At 44.9% G+C, this 25451-nt stretch overlaps 1 protein-coding gene across 1 annotated transcript; it reads right to left on the reverse strand.

The window, feature by feature from the left end:
- Window positions 1-19006: 19006 nt before the first annotated feature.
- On the reverse strand, window positions 19007-24813 carry LOC121565228 (scavenger receptor cysteine-rich type 1 protein M130-like). The gene is made up of 8 exons (XM_045219573.1): window positions 24809-24813; window positions 24650-24702; window positions 23922-24227; window positions 21280-21558; window positions 20692-20839; window positions 20517-20560; window positions 20325-20413; window positions 19007-19192 (listed from the first exon to the last, which is right to left on the reverse strand). The coding sequence occupies exons 1-8, from the start codon at window positions 24811-24813 to the stop codon at window positions 19052-19054; spliced, it is 1065 nt and encodes a 354-aa protein (XP_045075508.1). The 3' UTR covers window positions 19007-19051.
- Window positions 24814-25451: the final 638 nt, after the last annotated feature.

Genomic DNA, 25451 nt, shown 5'->3' on the forward strand with positions numbered 1-25451 from the left:
ACTGACGCCTCTAGCACTACGATGCAGTGCCTATGATCACTGCTCCTCTCGGGAGGCCATAGAAACATAAGACGAATATTAAATAGATACATAATATATACTCTCATTCATTTCCATAGGGACAGATACAATCAATCATTGACATACTGAATATACAACATCACATACACCATCACACCTTAAATGACATTAGTGCCTGTCCCCAGATGGACAGTTATTGTCACGCCCTGGCTCTGGGGACTCTTTAATGTAGAGCCAGGGTGTGTAGTTTTATATTATATAATGTAAGGGGAGGGGAGGGAAAAGAAGAGGGGAAGAGGGGGGAGAGGAGGAGAGGAGAGTGGGGAGAGGAGGAGAGAGGGAGAGGAGGTTGAGAGGAGAGGAGAGGAGAGGAGAGGAGAGGAGAGGAGAGGGAGAGGAGAGGAGAGGAGAGGAGAGGAGAGGAGAGGAGAGGAGAGGAGAGGAGAGGAGAGGAGAGGGAGAAGAGGAGAGGGGGAGAGAGGGAGAAGAGGAGAGGGGGAGAAGAGGAGAGGGGGGAGGGGGAGAGAGGAAGAGGAGAGGGGGGAGAGAGGAAGAGGAGGAGAGGGGGAGAGGAAGAGGGAGGGAGAGGAGGAGAAGAGGAGAGGAGGAGAGAGGTAGAGGAGGAGAGGGGGGGGAGGAGCAGAGAGGGAGAAGAGGAGAGGGGGAGAGGGGGAGAGGAGGAGAGTGGAGGAGAGGGGGAGTGGGGAGAGAGGGAGAAGAGGAGAGGGTGGAGAGGGGGAGAGGGGGAGAAGAGGAGAGGGGGAGAGGGGGAAAAGAGAAGAGGGAGAGGAGAAGAGGGGGGAGAGGAGGAGAGAGGCAGAGGAGGAGAGGGGGGAGAGGATGGAGGGGGGGAGAAGAGAGGAGAGGGGGGAGGGGAGAGAGGGAGAAGAGGAGAAGGGAGAGGGGGAGAGGGGAGAAGAAAAAAGAGGGGGGAGAGATGGCGAGAGGGAGAGGAGGAGAAGGGAGAGGAGCAGAGAGTGAGAAGAGGAGTGGAGGAGAGGAGAGGAGGGTGGAAAGGGGGAGAGAGGGAGAAGAGGAGAGGGTGGAGAGGGGGAGTGAGGGAGAAGTGGAGATGGGGAGAGAGTGAGAAGAGGAGAGGGGGGGGAGGGAGAGAGGGGGAGAGGGGAGAGAACAGGAGAGGTGGAGAGGAGGAGATGGGGAGAGGATGAGAGAGGGAGAGGAGAGGGGGAGAGAGGGAGAGGAGGTGAGGGGGGAGGGGAGGAGATAGGGAGAGGTGAGGGGGAGAGGGGGAGAGAGGGAGAAGAGGAGAGGGTGGAGAGAGGTAGAGAGGGAGAAGAGGAGAGGGGAGAAGGGGAAAGAGGAGAGGAAAAGAGGGGAAGAGAGAGGGAAAAGAGTAGAGGGGGGAAAGAAGGAGAGAGGGAGAGGAGAGGGGGGGAAAGGGGGAGAGAGGGAGAGGAGGAAGGGGGAGAGGGGTAGAGGGGGAGAGGAGAGGAGAGGTGGGAGAAGTTGAGAGAGGGAGAAGAGGAGAGGGAGAGAGGGGGAGAGGTGGAGAGAGGGAGAAGAGGAGAGGGAGAGAGGGGGAGAGGTGGAGAGAGGGAGAAGAGGAGAGAGGGAGAGGGGGAGAAGAAAAGACAGGTGGAGAAGGGGAGAGAGGGAGAAGAGGAGAGAGGGAGAGGGGGAGAAGATATTAGAGGGGGAAAGTGGGAGAGTGGGAGAGGAGGAAAGGGGGAAGAGGGGGAGAATGGGAGAGGAGTAGAGGGAGGAGAGGAGAGGAGAGGGAGAGGGGGGAGAGGAGGAGAATAGGTGAGAGGGGGAGAGGGGGAGAAAGGGAGAGGAAGATTGGGGAACCAGCTGACTGAGAGGGCCCTAGTGGAGCCACTTGGCTGAGAGGACCCTAGTGGAGCCACCTAGGCAAAAGAGAGGAGAAATGAACATAAACATGACCTTTCATGATGTGATGGGGAAGATAGGCTTATCGTTGGTATGGTGCAACAACACACGTGATGTGATGGGGAAGATAGGCTTATCGTTGGTATGACGCAACAACACCCATGTATACACACATTCCCCTTCCGTGGAAAGGTGAACCTCTCTTTGCAGATGAGTTTATATATAATTTCATAAATTTCCTTTTGTCTGTTTTTGAAATCATTCATTTCATAGGTCAGGGGTCAAGCTGAGCCGTACCAGGAGTGGAAGAGTGGACAAGGTTACTGGTTGTGATGACATCACTGGTTAGAAGTCAGTGATGAAAATATATTCAGTTGACTGCGTGTTAGTCTGTCAGTCCTATCTCTTTTGACATCTCCCCCTCCCCTTCTCTCTCCCTCTCTATCTCCCTCCCTCCTCTGCCCCCTCCATCCTCTCTCCACCACTCTCTCCTCTGCCCTCCCCACCCCCCCTCTCTCTCGTTCTCTCTCTCTTCCTGACATATAGCATCAGGCCTGTTGAGCTTGACTCAGGTCACAGACCTCTAGCATCTACACCACCCATTCTCCTACACTAACATAAGACCAATATAATATATAATATATACTCTCATTTGTTAACATACAGAAATACAATCAATCATTGACACACTGAATATACAACAGTCAGATGCATGGCACCATCACAACTTAACTGACATTAGTGCCTGTCCCCAGATGGACAATTATGCTATAGTAAAGTACATTTACAGGTGATCACATCATTGTCCTGCTTTGAGACAGATTTTGACTGTCTGCTTCCAGTTGTATGTTCTTTTACTAGCCCTGTAAATGATCATATATCTTACAATGTCAAATCATATCTCAGTAACTGTCACAAGTGTATATCAGTATAACAGCATCCTACCTGTGCTCCAGAACAGGATCATCAATATCACTGCAGGTATCATATCTGTCTCTAACTGGGGCTCCACTGAGCTATACAAGTCTACTGTCATGAAGAGTGGACTGAAGAGTGGAAAATACTGCTAGGCTATATGATTTCTATCTCATTAGTTCATTACTTCAATTTACATTTTTTTACATTTTTAGTCATTTAGCAGACGCTCTTATCCAGAGCGACTTACAGTTAGTGAATACATATTTTTTTTTATACTGGCCCCCCGTGGGAATTGAACCCACAACCCTGGCGTTGCAAACGCCATGCTCTATCAACTGAGCTACATCCCTGCCGGCCATTCCCTCCCCTACCCTGGACAACGCTGGGCCAATTGTGCGCCGCCCATGAGTCTCCCGGTCGCGGCCGGCTGCGACAGAGCCTGGATTCGAACCAGAATCTCTAGTGGCACAGTTAGCACTGCGATGCACTGCGCCACTCAGGAGACTACATGTATGTGAGATAAACTTCTTAGCAACTTATCTTGGATCAGTGGTTGAGCCCAGCTAAACACAGCAAACTGATCTGTCTTGCAGCAATGTTTCACATAGTGTGTTATATAATATCACCTCTAACTTTCTACTGCTTGAGTTCACCTCTTATATAATATTGGCTTAATGTTCCTTAATGTTCCAGGCAGTGAAAATACTTTAATCTTTCTTTTATATAGTTATCAAAATTCTCAGCCATTTGTACTTCTACTTTTTGCACAGACAGCTCACACTCTCCTACAAACACCAGCTGGCTGAGAGGGCCCTAGTGGAGCAACCTGGCTGAGAGGACCCTAGTGGAGCCACCTGGCTGAGAGCGCCCTAGTGGAGCCAGCTAGTTTATATTTCATTTACAGTGTATTGACCGACGGCCTATACAGGTCAGGACTGATACACTCATTTTTATTTTTTGTTTTTTTATATAGTTAAATTATTAACATTTCAAATGACTTTCTCTTTTGAAACTTTTGTGTGTTTAAAGTTTACTGTTTGTGATTGTTTATTTCACTTGCTTTGTCAATGTTAACATATGTTTCCCATGTCAATGAAACCCTTTGAATTGAACTGAGAGAGAGAGTGAGAGAGAGAGAGATGGGGAGGGGCAAAAAGAGAGGAGAAATGAACATCAACATGACCTTTCATGATGTGATGGAGAAGATAGGCTTATAGTTGGTATGGTGCAACAACACACGTGATGTGATGGGGGAAGATAGGCTTATAGTTGGAATGATGCAATAACACCCATGTGTCACACATTCCCCTTTCCGTGGAAAGGTGAACCTCTCTTTGCAGATGAGTTTATATATAATTTAATACCTTTGCTTTTGTCTGTTTTTGAAATCATTCATTTCATAGGTCAGAGGTCAAGCTGAGCCGTATCCAGGAGTGGAAGAGTGGAAAAGGTTACTGGTTGTGATGACATAACTGGTGAGAAGTCAGTTATGAAAAAGATATTCAGTTGACTGCGTGTTAGTCTGTCAGCCCTATCTCTTTGACATCTCCCTCTCTCTACTGCTCTTCTCTCTCACTATCCATCTCCACTCCCCTCCTCCTCTGTCCAATAACTGCAGGAAGTAGTTTGGGGGTGTAGAAATACAGCTAAACCTAGGGTATGGCCAAATGGGGTGTGTTGAAATACAGCTAAACCTAGGGTATGGCTAAATGGGGTGTGTAGAAATACAGCTAAATCTAGTGTATGGCTAAATGGGGTGTGTGTAGAAATACAGCTAAACCTAGGGTATGGCTAAATGGGGTGTTTAGAAACACAACTAAACCTAGTGTATGGCTAAATGGGGTGTGTAGAAATACAGCTAAACCTAGTGTATGGCTAAATGGGGTGTGTAAAAATACAACTAAACCTAGGGGTATGGCTAAATGGGGGTGTGTAGAAACACAACTAAACCTAGGGTATGGCTAAATTGGGTGTGTAGAAATACAGCTAAACCTAGGGTATGGCTAAATGGGGTGTGTAGAAACACAACTAAACCTAGTGTATGGCTAAATGGGGTGTGTTGAAATACAGCTAAACCTAGGGTATGGCTAAATGAGGTGTGTAGAAACACAACTAAACCTAGGGGTATGGCTAAATGGGGTGTGTAGAAACACAACTAAACCTAGTGTATGGCTAAATGGGGTGTGTTGAAATACAGCTAAACCTAGGGTATGGCTAAATGGGGTGTGTAGAAACACAACTAAACCTAGGGTATGGCAAAATGTGGTCGCTATCTCCCCTCCCCTCAGGGTGGACTGAAGAGTGGAAAATACTGCTAGGCTATATGATTTATATCTCATTAGTTCCTTACTTCAATGATGTGAGATAAACTTCTTAGCAACTTATCTTGGATCAGTGGTTGAGCCCAGCTAAACACAGCAAACGGATCTGTCTTGCAGCAATGTTTCACATAGTGTGTCCTATAATATCACCTCTAACTTTCTACTGCTTGAGTTCACCTCTTATAGAATATTGGTTAATGTTCCAGCACCTAAATATAAAACAGGCCTGATGCTATATGTCAGGGTCAGGCTGGGCTGAGGCCAAAGTGGGTAAGGTTACTGGTTATGATGACATCACTGGTGAGAAGTCAGGGATAAAAATATATTATATATTCTCTCTCTCTCTCAGATCTCTCTCTCTCTCCCCCTCCTCCATCTTCTCCCCGCCTTCCCTCCCTCTCTCTGGTTCTGACCATTACTCCTTCCCTCCCTCCCTCCCACCCTCCCCTCCTCTAATGTATATTATATAAGGGGAGGGAGAATGAGAAGGGGAGAAGAGGAGAGGGGAAGAAGAGGAGAGGGGGAGAGGCGAGAAGAGCAGAGGGTGAGAAAGAAGAAGAGAGGAGGAGAAGAGGAGAGGGGAAGAAGAGGAGAGGAGGAGAATAGGGGAGGGGAAGAAGAGGAGAGGGGGAGAAGAGGAGAGGGGAAGAAGAGGAGAGGGTGGAGAAGAGGAGAGTGTGAGAAGAGGAGAGGAGGAGAAGAGGGGAGGGAGGGGAAGAAGAGGAGAGGGGGAGAAGAGGAGAGGAGGAGAAGAGGAGAGGGAAGAAGAGGAGAGTGGGAGAAGAGAAGAGGAGGAGAAGAGGAGAGGGGGAGAAGAGGAGAGGGGGAGAGGGGGAGAAGAGGAGAGAGGAGGAGAAGAGGAGAGGGGAGAAGAGAAGAGGGGGAGAAGAGGAGAGGGGAAGAAGAGGAGAGGGTGGAGAAGAGGAGAGGGGAAAAGAGGAGAGGGGAGAAGAGGAGAGGGGGGAAAAGAGGAGAGGAGGAGAAGAGGAGAGGGTGGAGAAGAGGAGAGGGGGAGAAGAGGAGAGGTGGGAGGAGAGGAGGAGAAGAGGAGAGGGGGAGAAGAGGAGAGGGTGGAGAAGAGGAGAGGGGGAGAAGAGGAGAGGGGGGAGAAGAGGAGAAGAGGAGAGGGTGGAGAAGAGGAGAGGTGGAGAAGAGGAGAGGGTGGAGAAGAGGAGAGGGTGGAGAAGAGGAGAGGGTGGAGAAGGGTAGATGTTTTTCTCTCATAGTTCCACCCATGGGACTATACCTTCTGTTATCAACAACAAGTGTAAAACTGGACCATGTGACAGTTTGGACCAAGGTAGCCTTGTGGTGGACCAATGTGGTTGATTAACAGAGCATCTGGGTGTGTACCAATAATATCTCCTTTCTTCTGAAGTGTGCACTTGCTCCCTACTTCCCATAATTTAAATGCATTGGATTGGTGGAGGCAAGTACACAACTTTCACTGGGACCTCCCCACATTCTGAAATTGCCTTATGTAAGGTGTGAATCTTGACATCTCTGATCTGCATAATAAAAAAATCCCCATCAAAAGCTGTCAATTTAAGCTAGAGATATCAGGTGTTTTGTATGGGCTGTGTCTCAATCCACCACATTCGCCTATGGCGGCCTTCCGTATCTGCAGTGGAAGGTCGCCAAGCTACAGCTGTGTTTGTCAGACCATGAGACATCCTGAAAATATGTCTTCTCACATAATCTTCTGTAGCGAACACAATGGTGTTCTCTGTTTCGCTTTATGATCCCCACAAGTGTCACGGGACTCGTTTGAAGGTATCCAATACAAATGAATGTAAATATGGAGGTAGATTTGTGCCCCCAAAAATAAAGGGTTAAATGTGTAGAAATAATACAGTCCCAAAATAAATCACAAGGAATAATGTTTTAAAGCTCAAGAAATACAGTATATACAGTATATACACTACCGTTCAAAAGTTTGGGGTCGCTTAGAAATGTCCTTGTTTTCGAAAGAAAAGCACTTTTGTTGTTCATTAAAATAACATCAAATTGATCGGAAATACAGTGTAGACATTGTTAATGTTGTAAATGGCTATTGTAGCTGGAAACGGCTGATTTTTTATGGAATATCTACATAGGCGTACAGAGGCTAATTATCAGCAACCATCAGTCCTGTGTTCCAATGGCAAGTTGTGTTTGCTAATCCAAGTTTATCATTTCAAAAGGCTAATTGATTATTAGAAAACCCTTTTGCAATAATTGTTAGCACAGCTGAAAACTGTTGTGCTGATGAAAGAAGCAATAAAACTGTCCTTCTTGAGACTAGTTGAGTATCTGGAGCATCAGCAATTGTGGGTTCTATTACAGGCTCAAAATGGCCAGAAACAAAGAACTTTCTTCTCAAACTCTTCAGTCTATTCTTGTTCTGAGAAATGAAGGCTATTCCATGCGAGAAATTGCCAAGAAACTGAAGATCTCGTACAACGCTGTGTACTACTCCCTTCACAGAACATCGCAAACTGGCTTTAACCAGAATAGAAAGAGGAGTGGGAGGCCCCGGTCCACAACTGAGCAAGAGGACAAATACATTAGAGTGTCTAGTTTGAGAAACAGACGCCTCACAGGTCTTCAACTGGCAGCTTCATTAAATAATACCCGCAAAACACTGGTCTCAATGTTAAAAGTGAAGAGGCGACTCCGGGATGCTGACCTAGGCAGAGTTGCAAAGAAAAGTCCAGTGTCTGTGTTCTTTTGCCCATCTTAATCTTTTTATTTTTATTGGCCAGTCTTAGATGTGGCTTTTTCTTTGCAACTCTGCCTAGAAGGTCAGCACTGGTACATAGTTCTTCTGTGGAGATGGGAGAATCTTCCAGAAGGACATCCATCACTGCAGCACTCCACCAAGCAGGCCTTTATGGTAGAGTGGCCAGACGGAAGCCACTCCTCAGTAAAAGGCACATGACAAATGGCACCTAAAGGACTCTCAGACCATGAGAAACAAGATTCTCTGGTCTGGTGAAGCCAAGATTGAACTCTTTGGCCTGAATGCCAAGTGTCACATCTTGAGGAAACCTGGCACCATCCCTACGGTGAAGCATGGTGGTGGCAGCATCATGCAGTGGGGATGTTTTTCAGCGGTAAGGACTGGGAGACTAGTAAGGATCGAGGGAAAGATGAACATAGCAAAGTACAGATAGATCCTAGTGGAGCCGGCTGGCTTAGAGGGCCCTAGTGGAGCCACCTGGCTGAGAGGGTCCTAGTGGGACCAGCTGGCTGAGAGGGCCCTAGTGGAGCCACCTGGCTGAGAGGGCCCTAGTGGGACCAGCTGGCTGAGAGGGCCCTAGTGGAGCCGGCTTGTTGAGAGGGCCCTAGTGGAGCCAGCTAGTTGTGTAAATAAATGTAGTTGAATTAGTTTGTGAACTATTTTATCTTTATTTATAGACTATTTTATATTTCATTTACCGTGTATTGACCAACGACCTGTACAGGTCCATACTGATACACTCATGTTGGTGTTTGTTTTGTACATAGTTAATCATTTAACATTTCAAATGTCTTTCTCTTTTGAAACTTTTGTTTGCTTAATGTTAACTGTTTGTAATTGTTTATTTCACTTGCTTTGGCAATGTTAGCATATGTTTCCGATGCCAAATGAGAGAGAGAGAGTGACCTTTCATGATGTGATGGCGAAGATAGGCTTATCGTTGGTATGGTGCAACAACACCTATGTGTACTCACATTCCCCTTCCATGGAAATGTGAACCTCTCTTTGCAGATGACTTTATATATAATTTAATGCATTTGCTTTCGTCTGTTTTTTAAACCATTCATTATATATGTCAGGGGTCAATCTGAGCTGGACCAAGAGTTGAAGAGTGGACAAGGTTACTGGTTATGATGATATAACTGGTGAGAAGTCAGTTATGAAAAGATATTCAGTTGACTGCGTGTTAGTCTGTCAGCCCTATCTCTGTTGACATCTCCCTCTCTCTACTCCTCTTCTCTCTCACTCTCCATCTCCCCTCCCCTCCTCCTCTGTCCAATAGCCGCAGGAAGTAGTTTGGGGGTGTAGCAATACAGCTAAACCTAGGGTATGTCTAAATGGGCTGTGCAGAAATCCCCCCACCAGTTGAAGATAATTTACTGTACTTGAAAACTCTAAAATACTTTCTGGAGAACATCAAAAACTAACAAAAATGCCCCCAGACATGAATTATCACTGCAATATTAGGTTTATATTAGGTTTAAAGGTCTGTGGAATGGAGTGTACAATGTACTACTCAACCTCAACCTCCCCATTGACTCATTTAGCCTACTTGTGGAACAGTGCATACAGTGCAATGAAATGCATAATACACGATTCAATGGCTGACTTCAAATACTGACATCAATGTGAAAGTAACTGGAGCATAAAACAGCTCCAATGCAATGCTCTCTCTATGGGCTGGCTACACACAATAATACAAATACAATATCAGCATGTGAAGTAGCTAGCTAGCTGTAAAATCGCCTAAACAAACTGCACAATCAATTTAGGAGTCTACAATCTCCTGCAGATCGATGTCGCTCACAGAGTGGAGTCTAACATTCACAACAGCAGATATACTTGGAGGAGATGGGAAACGTTGCCCATACTAGGTCATTGGGCAGCGCGGTGCATTCTGGGTGATTCTGGAACAAGGAGAGCTCTCCTTCAAGAAGTGAATGGGAGTCTATTGGGCGCTAGCTCAAAAACCTAATATTAGCACGAATTTCGTCAACAAGAAGTGCAACATACATCTTTTTGCGAGATGTGAAATAATGAACTTGCTAACTGTAGTATCGTATAGCTTTGGAATCGTGTTATTATGTACTTTCGAGGAATAGAGGCACGTTTCTCGACATATAGACTGACTTTGAGAAGGAATTGCCTGACGATTAGCTTAGCAACCGCGTGACGCAGTATGACAACGTCAACGCGATTGGTCGACAGTCTGCTGGGTGGGACATTATACATTCTTCATTGGATTCTATCTCTTTTCTATAATATCTGTGGAACTGCACCATGCAATGCACCCTGGACTAAAGAGGCAGACAAATAGGAAAAATGTGCTAGACCCTCTGTTAAATTACACATTTCAATCAGTAGGAATATCGCAGAAATATGATCAATGGCTCATTCGAGAGAAGACATCCTCCCGAGTCATGACATCGGCCAGTATTGAAATCTGACATGCATAATAAACGTTTTTGCGATCTAAATATCGTATTCCTATTAACTTCCTATTAACTTCCAGATTCACTTCCAGATTAATTTCCAGATTAACATCCAGATCCCCTCCTCTCTCTCCCCACTCCTCCTCTCTCTCCCTCCCCCTCCTCTCTCCCCATTACCTCCTCTCTCTGCCCTCCCCTCCCTCTCTCTCCCCACTCCCTCCCTCTCTCTCCCACTCCCTCCTCCCTCTCCCTCCCCTCCTCTCTCTCCCCACTCCCTCCTCTCTCTCTCTCTCTCTCTCTCTCTCTCTCTCTCTCTCTCCTCTCTCTCTCTCTCTCACTCTCTCTCTCTCTCTAGTTCTCTCTCTCTTCCTGACATATAGCATCAGGCCTGTTGATCTTGACTCAGGTCACAGACCTCTATCATTGGACCAGACCTGAGTCTGTGACCTGATCACTCACACAACAGAGGACAGAACAGAAAAAGGTCTGATAAACTACAGTTCCTCACAATAAAATGACAGCTCTTAAGATTGTTTAAAAAGAAAAAGAAAGAGCAGCTCTATACGACATTCAAACTAATTGTTTTGAGCTGATAGGAACTCCAGGTCCAATTAATTAAGACAGGCCTTGGAAGGCATTAAAAAAAGTCCCTAGTTGTGGATCTCATCAAGGAGTTAGTCCAAAGTGTCTCAGTGTGGCTTTGTGTAAAGACATTGACCTGAGTGTGTGTGTGTGTGGGGTGTGTTTTGTGGCATCTAGTCATTGTCCTGCTTTGAAATAGATTTTTACTGTCTGCTTCCAGTTGTACGTTCATTTACTAGCCCTGCAAATTATAATATATCTTACAATATCAAATCATATCTCAGTAATTGTCACAAGTGTATATCAGTATAACAGCATCCTACCTGTGCTCCAGAACAGGATCATCAATATCACTGCAGGTATCATATCTGTCTCTAACTGGGGCTCCACTGAGCTATACAAGTCTACTGTCATGAAGAGTGGACTGAAGAGTGGAAAAATACTGCTAGGTTATATGACTTCTATTTCATTAGTTCATTAGGTTTTTGATGTGAGATAAACTTATTAGCAAGTTATCTTGAATCAGTGGTTGAACCAAGCTAAATGCAGCAAACTGATCTGTTTTGAAAAACCCCACAGGAAACTGCTGACAGAGCAGCAAAGTTTCACATATTGTGTCCTATAATATCACCTCTAACTTTCTACTGCTTGAGTTCACCTCTTATAGAATATTGGTTAATGTTCCAGCACCTAAATATAAACAGTACCAGCACCCAAAATGAGTACTGATGATGTCTCATGTTAGAGCAGGAGAAGGGGGGATGTGGTGTAGAAGCTAGAGGTCTGTTACCCAAGTCAACTCAACAGGCCTGATGCTATATGTCAGGGTCAGGCTGGGCTGGGCCAAGAGTGGAAAAGGTTACTGGTTATGATGACATCACTGGTGAGATGTCAGTGATAATAATATATTCTCTCTCTCTCCCATCTCTCGCTCTCCTCCCTCTCTCCTCCCCTTTCCCTCCCCCTCTCTATGTCTCCCCCATTACTCTCTTCCTCCTCCCTCCCTCCCTCCCTCTCTCTCTCCCTCCCCTCCTCAGATATATATTATATATTGTAAGGGAGAAGAAGAGGGGGAGAGGGGGTGAGGAGGAGAGGAGAGTGGGGAGAGGAGGAGAGAGGAAGAGGAGGAGAGAGGAAGAGGAGGAGAGAAGGAGAGGAGGTTGAGAGAGGGAGAGGAGGAGAAGGGGAGAGGAGCAGAGAGGGAGAAGAGCAGAGAGGGAGAAGAGGAGAGGGGGGAGAGGGGGAGAGGAGGAGAGGAGAGGAGAGGGGGAGAGAGGGAGAAGATCAGAGTGTGGAGAGGGGGAGAGAGGGAGAAGATGAGAGGGTGGAGAGGGGAGAGAGGGAGAAGAGGAGTGGGGGGAGAGGGGGAGAGAGGAAGAGGAGGAGAGGGGGGAGAGGAGGAGAGAGGGAGAGGAGGAGAGGGGCAGAGGAGGAGAGATGGAGAGGAGAGGAAAGGGGGAGAAGGGGAGGGAGGGAGAGAGGGAGAAGAGGAGAGGGGAGAGAGGAAGAAGAGGAGAAGGGGAGAGGAGTTGAGAGGGAGAAGAGGAGACGAGGAGAGAGAGAGAGGAGAGGGAGAGGAGAGGAGAGGAGAGGAGAGGAGAGGAGAGAGGAGAGGAGAGGAGAGGAGAGGAGAGGAGAGGAGAGGAGAGGAGAGGGGGGAGAGAGGGAGAAGATCAGGAGTGTGGAGAGGGGGAGAGAGGGAGAAGATGAGAGGGTGGAGAGGGGAGAGAGGAGTGGGGGGGAGAGGGGGAGAGAGGAAGAGGAGGAGAGGGGGGAGAGGAGGAGAGAGGGAGAGGAGGAGAGGGGGAGAGGAGGAGAGATGGAGAGGAGGTGAGGGGGAGAGGGTGGAGGGGGAAGAGGAGAGGAAAGGGGGAGAAGGGGGGAGAGAGGCAGAGAGGGAGAAGAGGAGAGGGGAGAGAGGAAGAAGAGGAGTGGGGAGAGGGGAGAGAGGAAGAGGAGGAGAGGGGGGAGAGGAGGAGAGATGGAGAGGAGGTGAGGGGGAGAGGGTGGAGAGAGCCAGAGAGGGAGAAGAGGAGAGGGGAGAGAGGAAGAAGAGGAGAAGGGGAGAGGAGCAGAGAGGGAGAATAGGAGACGAGGAGAGGAGAGGAGAGGAGAGGAGAGGGGGAGAGGGGGAGGGAGAGGAGAAGGTAGAGAGGGATGGAGGGAGAAGAGGAGAGGGTGGAGAGGTGAAGAGAGGGAGAAGAGGAGAGGGAGAGAGGGGGGAGAGAGGGAGAAGAGGGAGAGGGGGAGAGGGGGAGAGGGGGAGTGAGAGGAGAAGGGAGAGAGCGATAGAGGGAGAAGAGGAGAGGGTGGAGGGGGAGAGAGGGAGAAGAGGAGAGGGGGGAGAGGGGGGAGGGAGGTCAACTCATCAGGCCTGATGTTATATGTCAGGGGTCAGGCTGGGCTGTGCCAAGAGTGGAATAGGTTACTGGTTGTGATGACATCACTGGTGAGATGTCAGTGATAATAATATATTCTCTCTCTCTCCCATCTCTCGCTCTCCTCCCTCTCTCCTCCCTTTCCCTCCCCCCTCTCTATGTCTCCCCCATTACTCTCTTCTCCCTCCTCCCTCCCTCCCTCCTTCCTCCCTCCCCTCCCCCTCCCTCCCTCCCTCCCCTCCTCTAATGTATATTATATAATGTAAGGGGAAAGAGACGAAGAGGGGGAGAGGGGGTAGAGGAGGAAAGAGGGAGAATAGGAGAGGGGGAGAGGAGGAGAGAGGGAGAAGAGGAGAGGGGGGAGAGGAGGAGAGATGGAGAGGAGGAGAGATGGAGAAGAGGAGAGGGGGGAGAGGAGGAGAGAGGGAGAAGAGGAGAGGGGGGAGAGGAGGAGAGATGGAGAAGAGGTGAGGGGGAGGGGAGGAGAGAGGGAGAAGAAGAGAGGGGGTATAGGAGGAGAGGGGAAGAAGAAGAAAGGTGGGGAGAGAGGGAGAAGAAGATAGTGGGATAGGGGGTACCGTTCGTCTCCCACCGTTCCACCCATGGGACTATACCTTCTGTTATCAAGTGGGAGTTTCCACCATAGTTCTTATACCAATCATTTCAGTTTAGGGAAGTGAACAAGTGCACACTTTAGGAGAAAGGAGACATAATTGGGACAATGCTTCCTTCTAGATTGCAGTCATGTGTCTGTGACACCAGACTATCACCTAGTGGCCATAATAGGAACTGTCCTGTCAGTATGTTTTTACACCTGTCTCAAAACAACACATGACCTGCATACATGATATGATTCATGTGTGAGTACTAAAAGCATATGAATATAGTATATTATATTCTAGTATATTTATTATATATGTCGGTCTGATAAGTAAACACTCTTAATGTTTGCTGTTTTATCACTAAGAAGAGCATTGGGCACTATGTAACCAAACACATGTGGAACCTCATAATATGAGAGATAAGAAGTGTTTAAAAAGGTGAGTCCTGAACCCTGTAGACTACTACACTACTTCTGAAGAAGACCAGACTCATTTCAGAATGAAGACTGCTATTGTTCTGACGGTGTTGCTGTTGGGTCATGGCTAGAAGGGATCCTGCTTTTGTCAGATTAACGCCAGATTTGACTTTTCGTAGCAGGTTAGGAGAATTTGTGCAGCAGGTAGGATAATTAACGTTGCAGGTTAGGAGAACTAGGTTAAAGTTAGGAAAAGGGTTAGGATTAGCTAAAATGCCTCAACAAAAAATATACTTTTGACATTAATTTGACAATATCTGGATCCCTTATTGCCATGACCTTGGGGTTGGGGAAGCTGATCCTGATCTGTGCCTTGGGACAACCCTGGACCTTAGGCCACAGTAGGACAGTCTATTTCCAATCGCAACATCCCACCCCTAGGGGGCAGCATGAACCAGGTGCTTGGACTGCCAGCATGGTTAATAGTGTTAACATAATGACGTTTCCCCTATGGACTCGGGTAAACCTAACCCTGACCCTTCTAATTATCCTGACCCTGCTTAATAGCCATAAGACTGAGAAATAGTTAATTAACGTTACCTGGACTATCTGCACTGACCCTACATACACTCACAATACTATATATTTACACTATATACACACTACTATATATTCACACTATATACACACTCACTCACACTACTATATATTCACACTATATACACACTCACTCACACTACTATATATTCACACTATATACACACTCACTCACAGTACTATATATTCACACTATATACTCACTCACTCACAGTACTATTTACACTTTTACACTCATCTGCTCTTTAGTTTACTTTACTTTTATTTTACTTTTATTTATTTTATAAAAAATCGCTTTGGCACTATTTGCTATTTTCACAAGTATGTGGTAACATTTAACAAGTCTTAGTAGAAAACTCAAAACTGATCATCAAAAAGGCTGTTTTCTCAAAACTTTAAGCACACTTTCAATTGAGTACAACACACACAATCACACAGTACCCTTTTCACCAAACCTAATCAGTGTTTCATCTAGAAATACCTTTCATATAAAGTCATAGCCTTTCACTATTTAATGCTCACAATACTTTACATATGATTCTCATTTGTTTAAATACATTTGACCATCACTAAATCCAACTGAGTTTACAGTTTTTCCCAATTGTTTACACACTAAAACTGGCTCACGAGGCGCAATGACCCAAACCTGTAACTCATTCAGCAGAACCAGACACCAAATCTGCAATACTACTGGTCCACGAGGCCCAATGACCCAAACCTGTAACTCATTCATCAAAACCAGACACCAAATCTGCAATACTACTGGCCCATGGTTTGCTCTACACTCAGATTGCAATTCTATAACAAACATTTGGCAAAACACAACACACAATTCTCTACCTTTGACACAACCTTCACAACTAAAATATATTGTTTGTAAATGAAAAGCAACAATATTCAACAAGCTAAGCTCAATTACCCATTGATCACGTTCTCTCTTCACATGTGCAAACACTAATTGAGTAAATGTTCACTTTGCAATCAGACCTTTGATATGGACAAAAAGACTAAATTTCCAAAACATTTAAAATATTCCATTGTCCCTGTCAGGTCCACACTGGGTAGGGATCAATAGAAAAATAGGAAATGACTATGAAATCATCCAATATTTCAGTTGTGTATGTGTTCCCCATACTGTACTGTCTTTAGTCATCCTGTTTAGCTAGCCTGTCTAAGTATACTGCACAACCGTCTGAACAAATCATTTTACTAGTTCTTCAGAGTAGATGAGGTCTACTTTCACCAACTGTCTCTGTCCCTCTCGTAGTTGTGTTGTGTACATTCCTCTGTCATGTGGTCTGTGTGTATCTAACCTAACGTAGCAGGTGTAAAAGTGTATCCACCCGTCCAGAGATCTGTATATAGTGACAAGATGCTCATGTCTATGCCCCTAACAATGGGAGTCGTTGTCCTGTGTGAGCGATATTCAGACCACCTCCAGTTGCATTAAAAAGCTGTTATTGTGATATGAAGATGCAGAAGTGAATTCTTCTGTCTGTCTGTCTGTCTGTCTGTCTGTCTGTCTGTCTGTCTGGGGGAGAGGTCACTAAGGGTCAAGGTGCTGAACCTCTGGGCTGAGCTGATGTCTGGTGTCACTGATGGAATCACTAATGATCAATAACCCCTTGACCACTGTGAAATAAAAAACTGGAGGGGAAATCACACAAGACTGAGTTTATTAAAAGCATTCAGTGATTACATGGCAGTTTAGAGAGCAACAGGTCTTTATCTGGAAAGGGTAAATAACATAACAACAAAACATTATCTGAACTCACATCAACTATCCACTGAGTGTACAAAACATTAGAAACATCTTCCTAATATTGCGTTGCACCCCAACCTTTTGCCCTCAGAACAGCCTCAATTTGTCAGGGCATGGACTCTACAAGGTGTCAAAAACATTCGACAGGGAAGCTGGCCCATGTTGACTCCAATGCTTCCCACAGTTATGTCAAGTTGGCTGGATGTCCTTTGGGTGGAGGACATTCTTGATACACACGGCAAACTGTTGAGCGTAAAATACCCAGCAGCGTTGCAGTTCTTGACACACTCAAACCGGTTTGCCTGGCCCCAACTTCCATATCCTGTTCAAAGACACTTAAATAGGTTGTCTTGCCGATTCACCCTCTGAATGGAACACATACACAATCCATGTGTCAATTATCTCAAGCCTTAAAAATCTTTTTTTTTAAACCTGTCTCCTCCCCTTCAGCTACACTGATTAAAGTGGATTTAACAAGTGACATCAATAACGCTTCATAGCTTTCACCCAGATTCAACTGGTCAGTCTATGTCTGGGAAAGAGCAGGTGTTCTTAATGTTTTGTATACTCAGTGTAGAATTAACACTTGTCAACAATAACTTTAATGTCATTGATATAATACAATACAATATTCATTTACGTTACTTATTGATTGATTGATTTGTACAACACCATCTATTGTATATCAGACCTGCACTAAGTACTATACTTTCTCTGTAACCCACAGATAAGAGAATAACATCATTATCTCTATATACTACTAACATCATAACAATAATCTACATCCTAATCAATATCATAACATTTATAATCAATAACATCATTATCTATATACTACTAACATCATAACAATAATCTACATCCTAATCAATATCATAACATTTATAATCAATAACATCATGAGAGGTAAACAACACAACAATCCCAAACAATAAACCAAAATGACTTGAGAAAAAGTTGATCCCTTGATTTAAGTATGAACAGATGATTATAATAATACATGGACTAATAATGGTACACTTCAAGATAAAGAATCTAAGAGAAACACTAAATAAGAAAAAGACAAAGACAAAAGCTAAAAGCAGCAATAAATTCTGGAACACAAAACTGACCTAATTGAGCTACTCTCTAAAAGTAATTAAAACCCCATGTTACCCAAAACCCCATGTTACCCAAAACCCCATGTTACCCAAAACCCCATGTTACCCAAAACCACATGTTACCCAAAACCCCATGTTACCCAAAACCCCATGTTACCAAAACCCCATGTTACCCAAAACCCCATGTTACCCAAAACCCCATGTTACCCAAAACCCCACGTTACCAAAACCCCATGTTACCAAAACCCCATGTTACCAAAACCCCATGTTACCCAAAACCCCATGTTACCCAAACCCCAAGTTACCCAAAACCCCAAGTTACCCAAAACCCATTTTACCCAAAACGCCAAGTTACCAAAACCCCATGTTACCCAAAACCCCATGTTACCAAAACCCCATGTTACCCAAAACCCCATGTTACCCAAAACCCCATGTTACCCAAACCCCATGTTACCCAAAACCCCATGTTACCAAAACCCCATGTTACCCAAAACCCCATGTTACCCAAAACCCAAGTTACCAAAAACCCATTTTACCAAAACGCCATGTTACCAAAACCCCATGTTACCCAAAACCCCATGTTACCAAAACCCCATGTTACCAAAAACCCCATGTTACCCAAAACCCCATGTTACCCAAACCCCATGTTACCCAAAACCCCATGTTACCCAAAACCCCATGTTACCCAAAACCCCATGTTACCAAAACCCTATATTACCAAAACCCCATGTTACCAAAACGCCATGTTACCCAAACCCCAAGTTACCCAAACCCCAAGTTACCAAAACCCCATGTTACCCAAAACCCCATGTTACCCAAAACCCCAAGTTACCAAAACCCCATGTTACCAAAACCCTATATTACCAAAACCCCATGTTACCAAAACGCCATGTTACCCAAACCCCAAGTTACCCAAACCCCAAGTTACCAAAACCCTATATTACCAAAATCCCATGTTACCCAAAACCCCATGTTACCCAAACCCCAAGTTACCCAAACCCCAAGTTACCAAAACCCTATGTTACCAAAACCCCATGTTACCAAAACCCCATGTTACCCAAAACCCCATGTTACCCAAAACCCCATGTTACCCAAAACCCCATGTTACCCAAACCCCATGTTCCCCTGGTAGCAAAAAACGAACTAAAAGGAATAATGGTGGTTGCAGTCACTCCTTTTAGATTTCTTCCAAGGTTCTAGAAAGATAAACTAATTCTGAACTTGTATTATTAAAATTAGAACCACTTAAGGTTTGTCACCACATTATAAACACCAGTGCACTGCTGACCATAGATTTAAAACACAAAACTGACCTAAGATCAGCATGTAGGGTCAGCGTCATTCTACTCCTACTCAGTCCCCTGGGCTGCTCTCTCCTCTCCCGGTCCAGCTTCAGCTCTGGAGCTCAGAGAGACCATCTCCATGGCATTGGCATCAACATAAAGATCCATGCTGCTCACCCTGTTCACTCTCTTCTGCCTCCTGGTGGTCTAGGGAGACACAGCACCAAGAGTGAGTCATGGACTAATAATGGAAACACTTCAAGATAAAGAATCTAAGAGAAACACTAAATAAGATAAAGACATAAAGACAAAAGCAAAAAGCAGCAATACATTCTGGAACACAAAACAGACGTAATTGAGCTACTCTCTTAAAATAATTAAAACCCCATGTTACCATAACCCCATGTTACCCAAAAACCTTATGTTACCCAAAACCCCATGTTACCCAAACCCCCATGTTACCAAAACCCCATGTTACCAAAACCCCATGTTACCATGGTTGCAAAAAAACAAACTAAAAGGAATCATGGTGGTTGCTGTCACTCTTTTTAGATGTCTTCCAAGGTTCTAGAAAGATAAACTAATTCTGAACTTTTCAGCTATTATTAAAATCCCGGTCTCTCGTTCTCTCTGTGTGTGTCTCTGTGTCTTGTTCTCTGCGGCCTCTCATTTTCTGCGGCGCTGCGCGTCTCTCATTCTCATCTGGTTTACATTTTACGTCATTTAGCAGACGCTCTTATCCAGAGCGACTTACAGCTAGTGAGTACATACATCATTTTTTTATACTGGCCCCCATGGGAATCAAACCCACAACCCTGGCGTTGCAAATGCCATGCTCTACCAATTGAGCTACATCCCTGCCGGTCATTCCCTCCCCTACCCTGGACGCACGCTGAGCCAAATGTTATTTTTTATTTTTATTTTTTTATGTCATTTTAGCAGACGCTCTTATCCAGAGCGACATACAGGAGCAATTAGGGTTAAGTGCCTTGCTCAAGGGCACATCGACAGATTTTTCACATAGTCGGCTCGGGGATTAGAACCAGCGACCTTTCGGTTACTGGCACAACGCTCTTAACCACTAAGCTACCTGCCGCCCCGTAATTGTGCGCCGCCCATGGGTCTCCCGGTTGGAGCCGGCTACGACAGAGCCTGGATTCGAACCAGGATCTCTAGTGGCACAGCTAGAACTGCGATGCAGTGCCTTAGACCACTGCGCCACTCGAGAGCCGAGTTAATCACACACCTTAAACACAGATATAGACCAATGTAGAATCTGAACCCTGCTCAAAGACACAAACATTTAAATGACTTGTAACGTCTGAGTAAATGTCTTTACCTTGTAGTACAGGTAGAAGGTGGTGATGGCTGTCAGTAGGATCAGCAGCACTACAACGTGTCTGATGATGAAGGCTGGTAGAGGAGAGGCTGAAAACAGAAACACCTTTGATGAGGGGACTGGTCATCATCATATAGATCTGTGGGAAATCTGTCAATGACAAAGTTATAAGTCTGGATCATGTTCAGTTACCTGTGACGGTGAGGTTGAGGAGCTCACTCTCAGAGGAGAAGTTACTGAGAGAAAACATAATTGTCATAAACACAGCTGTAGTTCCCTTGGTGGGAGTCATCTGCAGCAGGGAAGATGAAGGCAGCAGAGTGATTGACAGCTGGCTGGGTCTGGGCTTATCTTGGAGCCGGTGAACGTGAGGAGGAAGGAGCCTCCTGGGTACTGTGGCTGAGTGGAGCAGGAGATGGTGAAGCTGTAGCCCCTGAACACCTCTGGCCCCTCATGGCCCCTGGAGACCCCTCCCATTGAGTCAGTCAGGTAGATATCAGGCTGGACCAGGAGATCTGTAACAATAAAAGAGAACAAGAAAAACCTCTTCAACTAGTTTCCTATAGATATGACAATAACATCAGCATGTAACAGTGCTAGCCACCCTCCCTCACAGGGCAACATGAGTAGTGGGCCTACAGTCACTGAGACAACATATGTTGATATCAGGCTGAAGCAGGACATCTGGAACAAGAGGAGAGAAAAAGAATGATATGACATTTAGATATGACAATAACATGACATGTGACAGTGGCAGTGAGTAGAGACGTTCACTGAGATAACGCTCAAATACAAAAGCATTCTGGGATATTGAAGTTGTATTTGATTCCTACTTGACTGATTGATCTGTTTTGCAAAGCAGATTTACAAGCTAAACAGTCATTGTGAGAGGTGCAGAGGAAGTTGTTTGAATGAAGGAAATCAGTTGAATATAATTATAATATCTTGATATTACCTGAGCAGATCACTGTGAGTCCAGGAAGGAGAACATTTCTTCTCCAACACTCCCTCAGTGAAGACTCAGACCCAGGACAGAAAACGTCAAACCCTCCAGTGGTTTTTCCACGTAGAACTGAAACAGTGGAGCCACAACCCAGCTGTCTACACACTACTGCAGCTACACCCTCCTTGGCCCAGTCATCAGCTCCCACAGCCCTCCACTCTCCCTGGTCGTACCGCTCCACTCCACCAGCACAGCGACTGCCTCCTCCCACCAGCCTCACATCATCAGGCTCTGAGAAAAGAATAATATGCCATTTAGCAGACGCTTTTATCCAAAGCGACTTACAGTCATGCGTGCATACATTTTTGTGTATGGGTGGTCCCGGGGATCGAACCCACTACCTTGGCGTTACAAGCGCCGTGCTCTACCAGCTGAGCTACAGAGGACCACAGAGAGAAGAGAGAGAGACAGTAATCTTACTATTTTCACACTAAAACACATCTACAGTGGGCTCCAAAATTACTGGCACCCCTGACTGCACCAACAATACATTAAAAAATATAAACAATACTGTACTTTATTAATGTTTCAATGGAACCAACCAAAATCATACAATTATTTAATACAAAATAAAAGTCACCTAAATCAAGGTTTCATAATTATTGGCACTCCTCATTTAGTACTTAGTGCAACCACCTCAGGCAAGGATAACAGCATGGGGTCTTTTCCTGTAATGTTTGACAAGGTTAAGGAACACATTTGGAGGGATTTTGGACCATTCCTCTATGCAGATCCTTTCAAGATCCTTCACATTCTTGGGTTTGCGCTTATCAACTGCCATCTTCAAATCAGCCCACAGATTTTCGATTGGATTGAGGTCTGACTGAGATGGCCATGGCAGAAGATATATTTTTTTTGTCACAGAACCATTTCTGTGTGGATCTTGAGGTATGTTTTGGGTCATTGTCTTGTTGGAATGTCCACCTACGGCCAAATCCCAGCCTTCTTTGTCAGCCGAAATTGCCTGATACTTGGTGGAATTCATTATGCCATCCAGTGCCCCTGGACCTCTGGAATTAAAACAGCCCCAAATCATCACTGACCCACCACCATATTTCACAGTGGGTATGAGGTGCCTCTCCTTGTATGCATCTCTGTTTCGACGTCAAACATGTCGATGCTGTATCTGACCAAAACGTTAAATTTTGGTCTCATCTGACCAGAGCACCTTCTTCCAGTCATAATGTAAATGACATTTGGCAAACTCAAAGCGCTTGCATCTGTGTCTTGGGGTCAGAAAGGGCTTTCTTCTGGCAACCCTTCCAAAGAGCCTGTGGTTGTGGAGGTGGCGTCTGATGGTGCTTTTTGAAACCTGGTGACCCCAAGACGCCACCAAGGCCTGCAATTCGTTCACAGTTATTCTTGGGGATTTTGTTGCTTCTCTCACCATCCTCCTCCCTATCCTGGGGGGGAAAAATGCATTTGCGTCCTCTACCGTGAGGTTTTCAACTGTTCCATATCTTTTTTATTTTTTAATAATTGCCCTGACAGTGCTCAGTGGTATATTCAATCGTTTGTGGATCTTCTTGTAGCCATTACCAGATTTATGAAGGTCTACGACCATCTGTCTCTTTTGAACTGCCAGTTATTTTGTTTTCTACATGGTGTTGGATGACAAAGGGATATTGTATGCGTGTTACCTCATTTTTATATCCTAGTGAAACAGGAAGTGATAAAATGGCTCAATATAGTTCCTTAAGACTTAGATACACTTAAATAAGTGGGATTTATTTCCTGGTTGATAGAATAATTATTAATGACTAATTATTACACCCTGAAACTGTGTGAAATGTGTTAGAATGTGTGAGTGTAGGACCAGTAAAGACTATGACATTGAGCTACTATTTAGCAATGTGATTAAGAGTTAGACCAGACAACAAAGGACAAGGAGAACTGGCTACAGACAACTGGGAAACCAAGATAAAGAGGCCTCCCAATTAAGGGAGGAGAGAAACGGTTAGGCTTTTTAAGGAGTATGAGGACGGCGATAACTAAGGAATGCAGCCTATGATAAGAACATGTGTGTGTGACCTGATGGTTAGGAGAGCAGAGGAAAACAGCCCGCCTAAAAGGGGTGGGATTTTTGTATGACGTGTGAGTATAAAAGATGGACTCTGAAATTGTGATGAACAGAATTCTCAATGAATAAAGGCCTGACTATGCAGACCGGGACTCTGTCCGTTTCTTGATCCAAAAGCATTACAACCTTTTGGGAGATGCACAGAGACACTGAAATAGTTGAGTTCAACCATTGAGATTAAAATATTCACTTAACACTGGTTTAATTTTGGTAGATGTTATTTACAATAAGGGTGCAATTAATTGTGAAACCTTGATTTGGAGGACATTGATTTTTTATTTAATAAATAAATGATTTTGGTGGGTTCCATTGGAACATTAATATAGTACAGTATTTCTCACATGTTGGTATTTTCAGTTTCTCTCTATAATTATATTGTTTATATTTCTGTAAGTATTGTTTGTGCATTGCCAGACTGGGGTGCCAGTAATTTTGGAGCCCACTATATATTGCCTCTCATATTCTTCACTCCAGGCGAGAAACAATGTTGATTGAGTGACAAACTGTTTCTTACCTGAGCAGGTGAGTCCAACAGCATTACCAGGTAGGCAGGTGTTGTTTTTTCTGTCTGAGGTGTCACAGTCCAGGAGAAGGGACTCATTACCTTTACACTGGAACTCTTTATCCCAGGTCTGACCCTCACCTTCTCCATAGAGCCCCCCCTGTAGAGCTGCAGGAGCCCCACAGCCAAGCTCCCCACAGACTACCTCTGCATCCTGCTGGTCAAAGTCAGCTTCACACACTGAGGCCCAGGACTGATTGGACTTCACCTCCAGTCTCCCAGAGCAGAGACCATCTCCATCCACAAGCTGCACAGACTCTGGAGAAAAAGAGTTGGTGGAACATTCAATCCGTTTTGTTAATGACACAGTCAAGGACTAAACACAAATATGTTGGATAAAAGATTGTAGGTGGCTATGTTTGATACTGTAAGAGGTAGAAATGGGTTCTTAGTCACTCAGGACAGGGTTGGGAATAATGCAGGCAGGAGACAGGAATAAGTTCACTTCACTTTATAGAAAATAAACAGCTGGACATCCATCAGGCAGCTTCACTTCAGTAACATCTGAACTACAATGATCTGCCCATGCACATCTCCCATAAATGCATATGACAAACACAAATATAATGTTTAAATAAATCTAACATCTCTCCCTCTTTAAATGATAAAACACATAAAACATGATATATGCTAATCTTGTATAATGTACAAATTAAATCTCAATATTACCAGTGTCTTACCTGAACAGATCACATGATGATAATATCCACCATAACAGAAACAGGTCCTCTTCCTATGATGTCACACTCTCTAATAGTAGACTCATTTCCACTGCAACTACTCCATAGTCTGACTCCTCCTCTTCCCTCTTCAACCAGAGGTCCTGCAGATTCAGCTACAACATTCCCACAGCCCAGCTCTCTACACACAACCTTAGTCTCTCTCATACTCCACCACAACATAGAACATAGACCTGACCACTCTCCTTCATAAAATACTTCCACTGTCCCAGAACAGGAAGTGGTCCCATTCACCAGTCTGACTGAGTGTTCAGCTGTAAACAGCAGAGAGGAAAACACAGTGGTGAGGACAGATTATGACAGGGCTTCTGTTATTCTAACAGCAGTAATGCTTTGTGGTTGACAAGTATTAGTAGTGCCATAAAACAGTACTTGTTATTGGGTTTTAGAATGGTGTGTATGGACACATGAATTTCTCCATGTGGGATAATAAAGTAGACTAATATTGAACTGCTATAATCACTCTACCTACCTGGTGGACTGATGCTTTGAGCCTGGAGATCTGAGGAGAGAGAGAGAGAGGGAGGCAGAGGTTAAATGAACATCAACATGACCTTTCATGATGTGATGGGGAAGATAGGCTTATGATGCAACAACACACGTGTGTACACACACTATAGATACAAAAGTATGTGGACACCCCTTCAAATTAGTGGATTCTATTTCAGCCACACCCCTTCCTGACATGTGTATAAAATTGAGCACACAGCCATGCAATCTCCATAGACAAACATTGGCAGTA

This window comes from Coregonus clupeaformis, unplaced genomic scaffold, assembly GCF_020615455.1.
Source record: "Coregonus clupeaformis isolate EN_2021a unplaced genomic scaffold, ASM2061545v1 scaf2499, whole genome shotgun sequence".
Taxonomy (NCBI): domain Eukaryota; kingdom Metazoa; phylum Chordata; class Actinopteri; order Salmoniformes; family Salmonidae; genus Coregonus; species Coregonus clupeaformis.

Coding starts and splice junctions, on each gene's coding strand:
- LOC121565228 (XM_045219573.1), bottom strand. Junction 21,559..23,921: donor TGTTGGACTCACCTGCTCAG/GTAAGAAACAGT, acceptor TTCTTTTCTCAG/AGCCTGATGATGTGAGGCTG. Junction 20,561..20,691: donor GGAGGCTCCTTCCTCCTCAC/GTTCACCGGCTC, acceptor GTTTTCTCTCAG/TAACTTCTCCTCTGAGAGTG.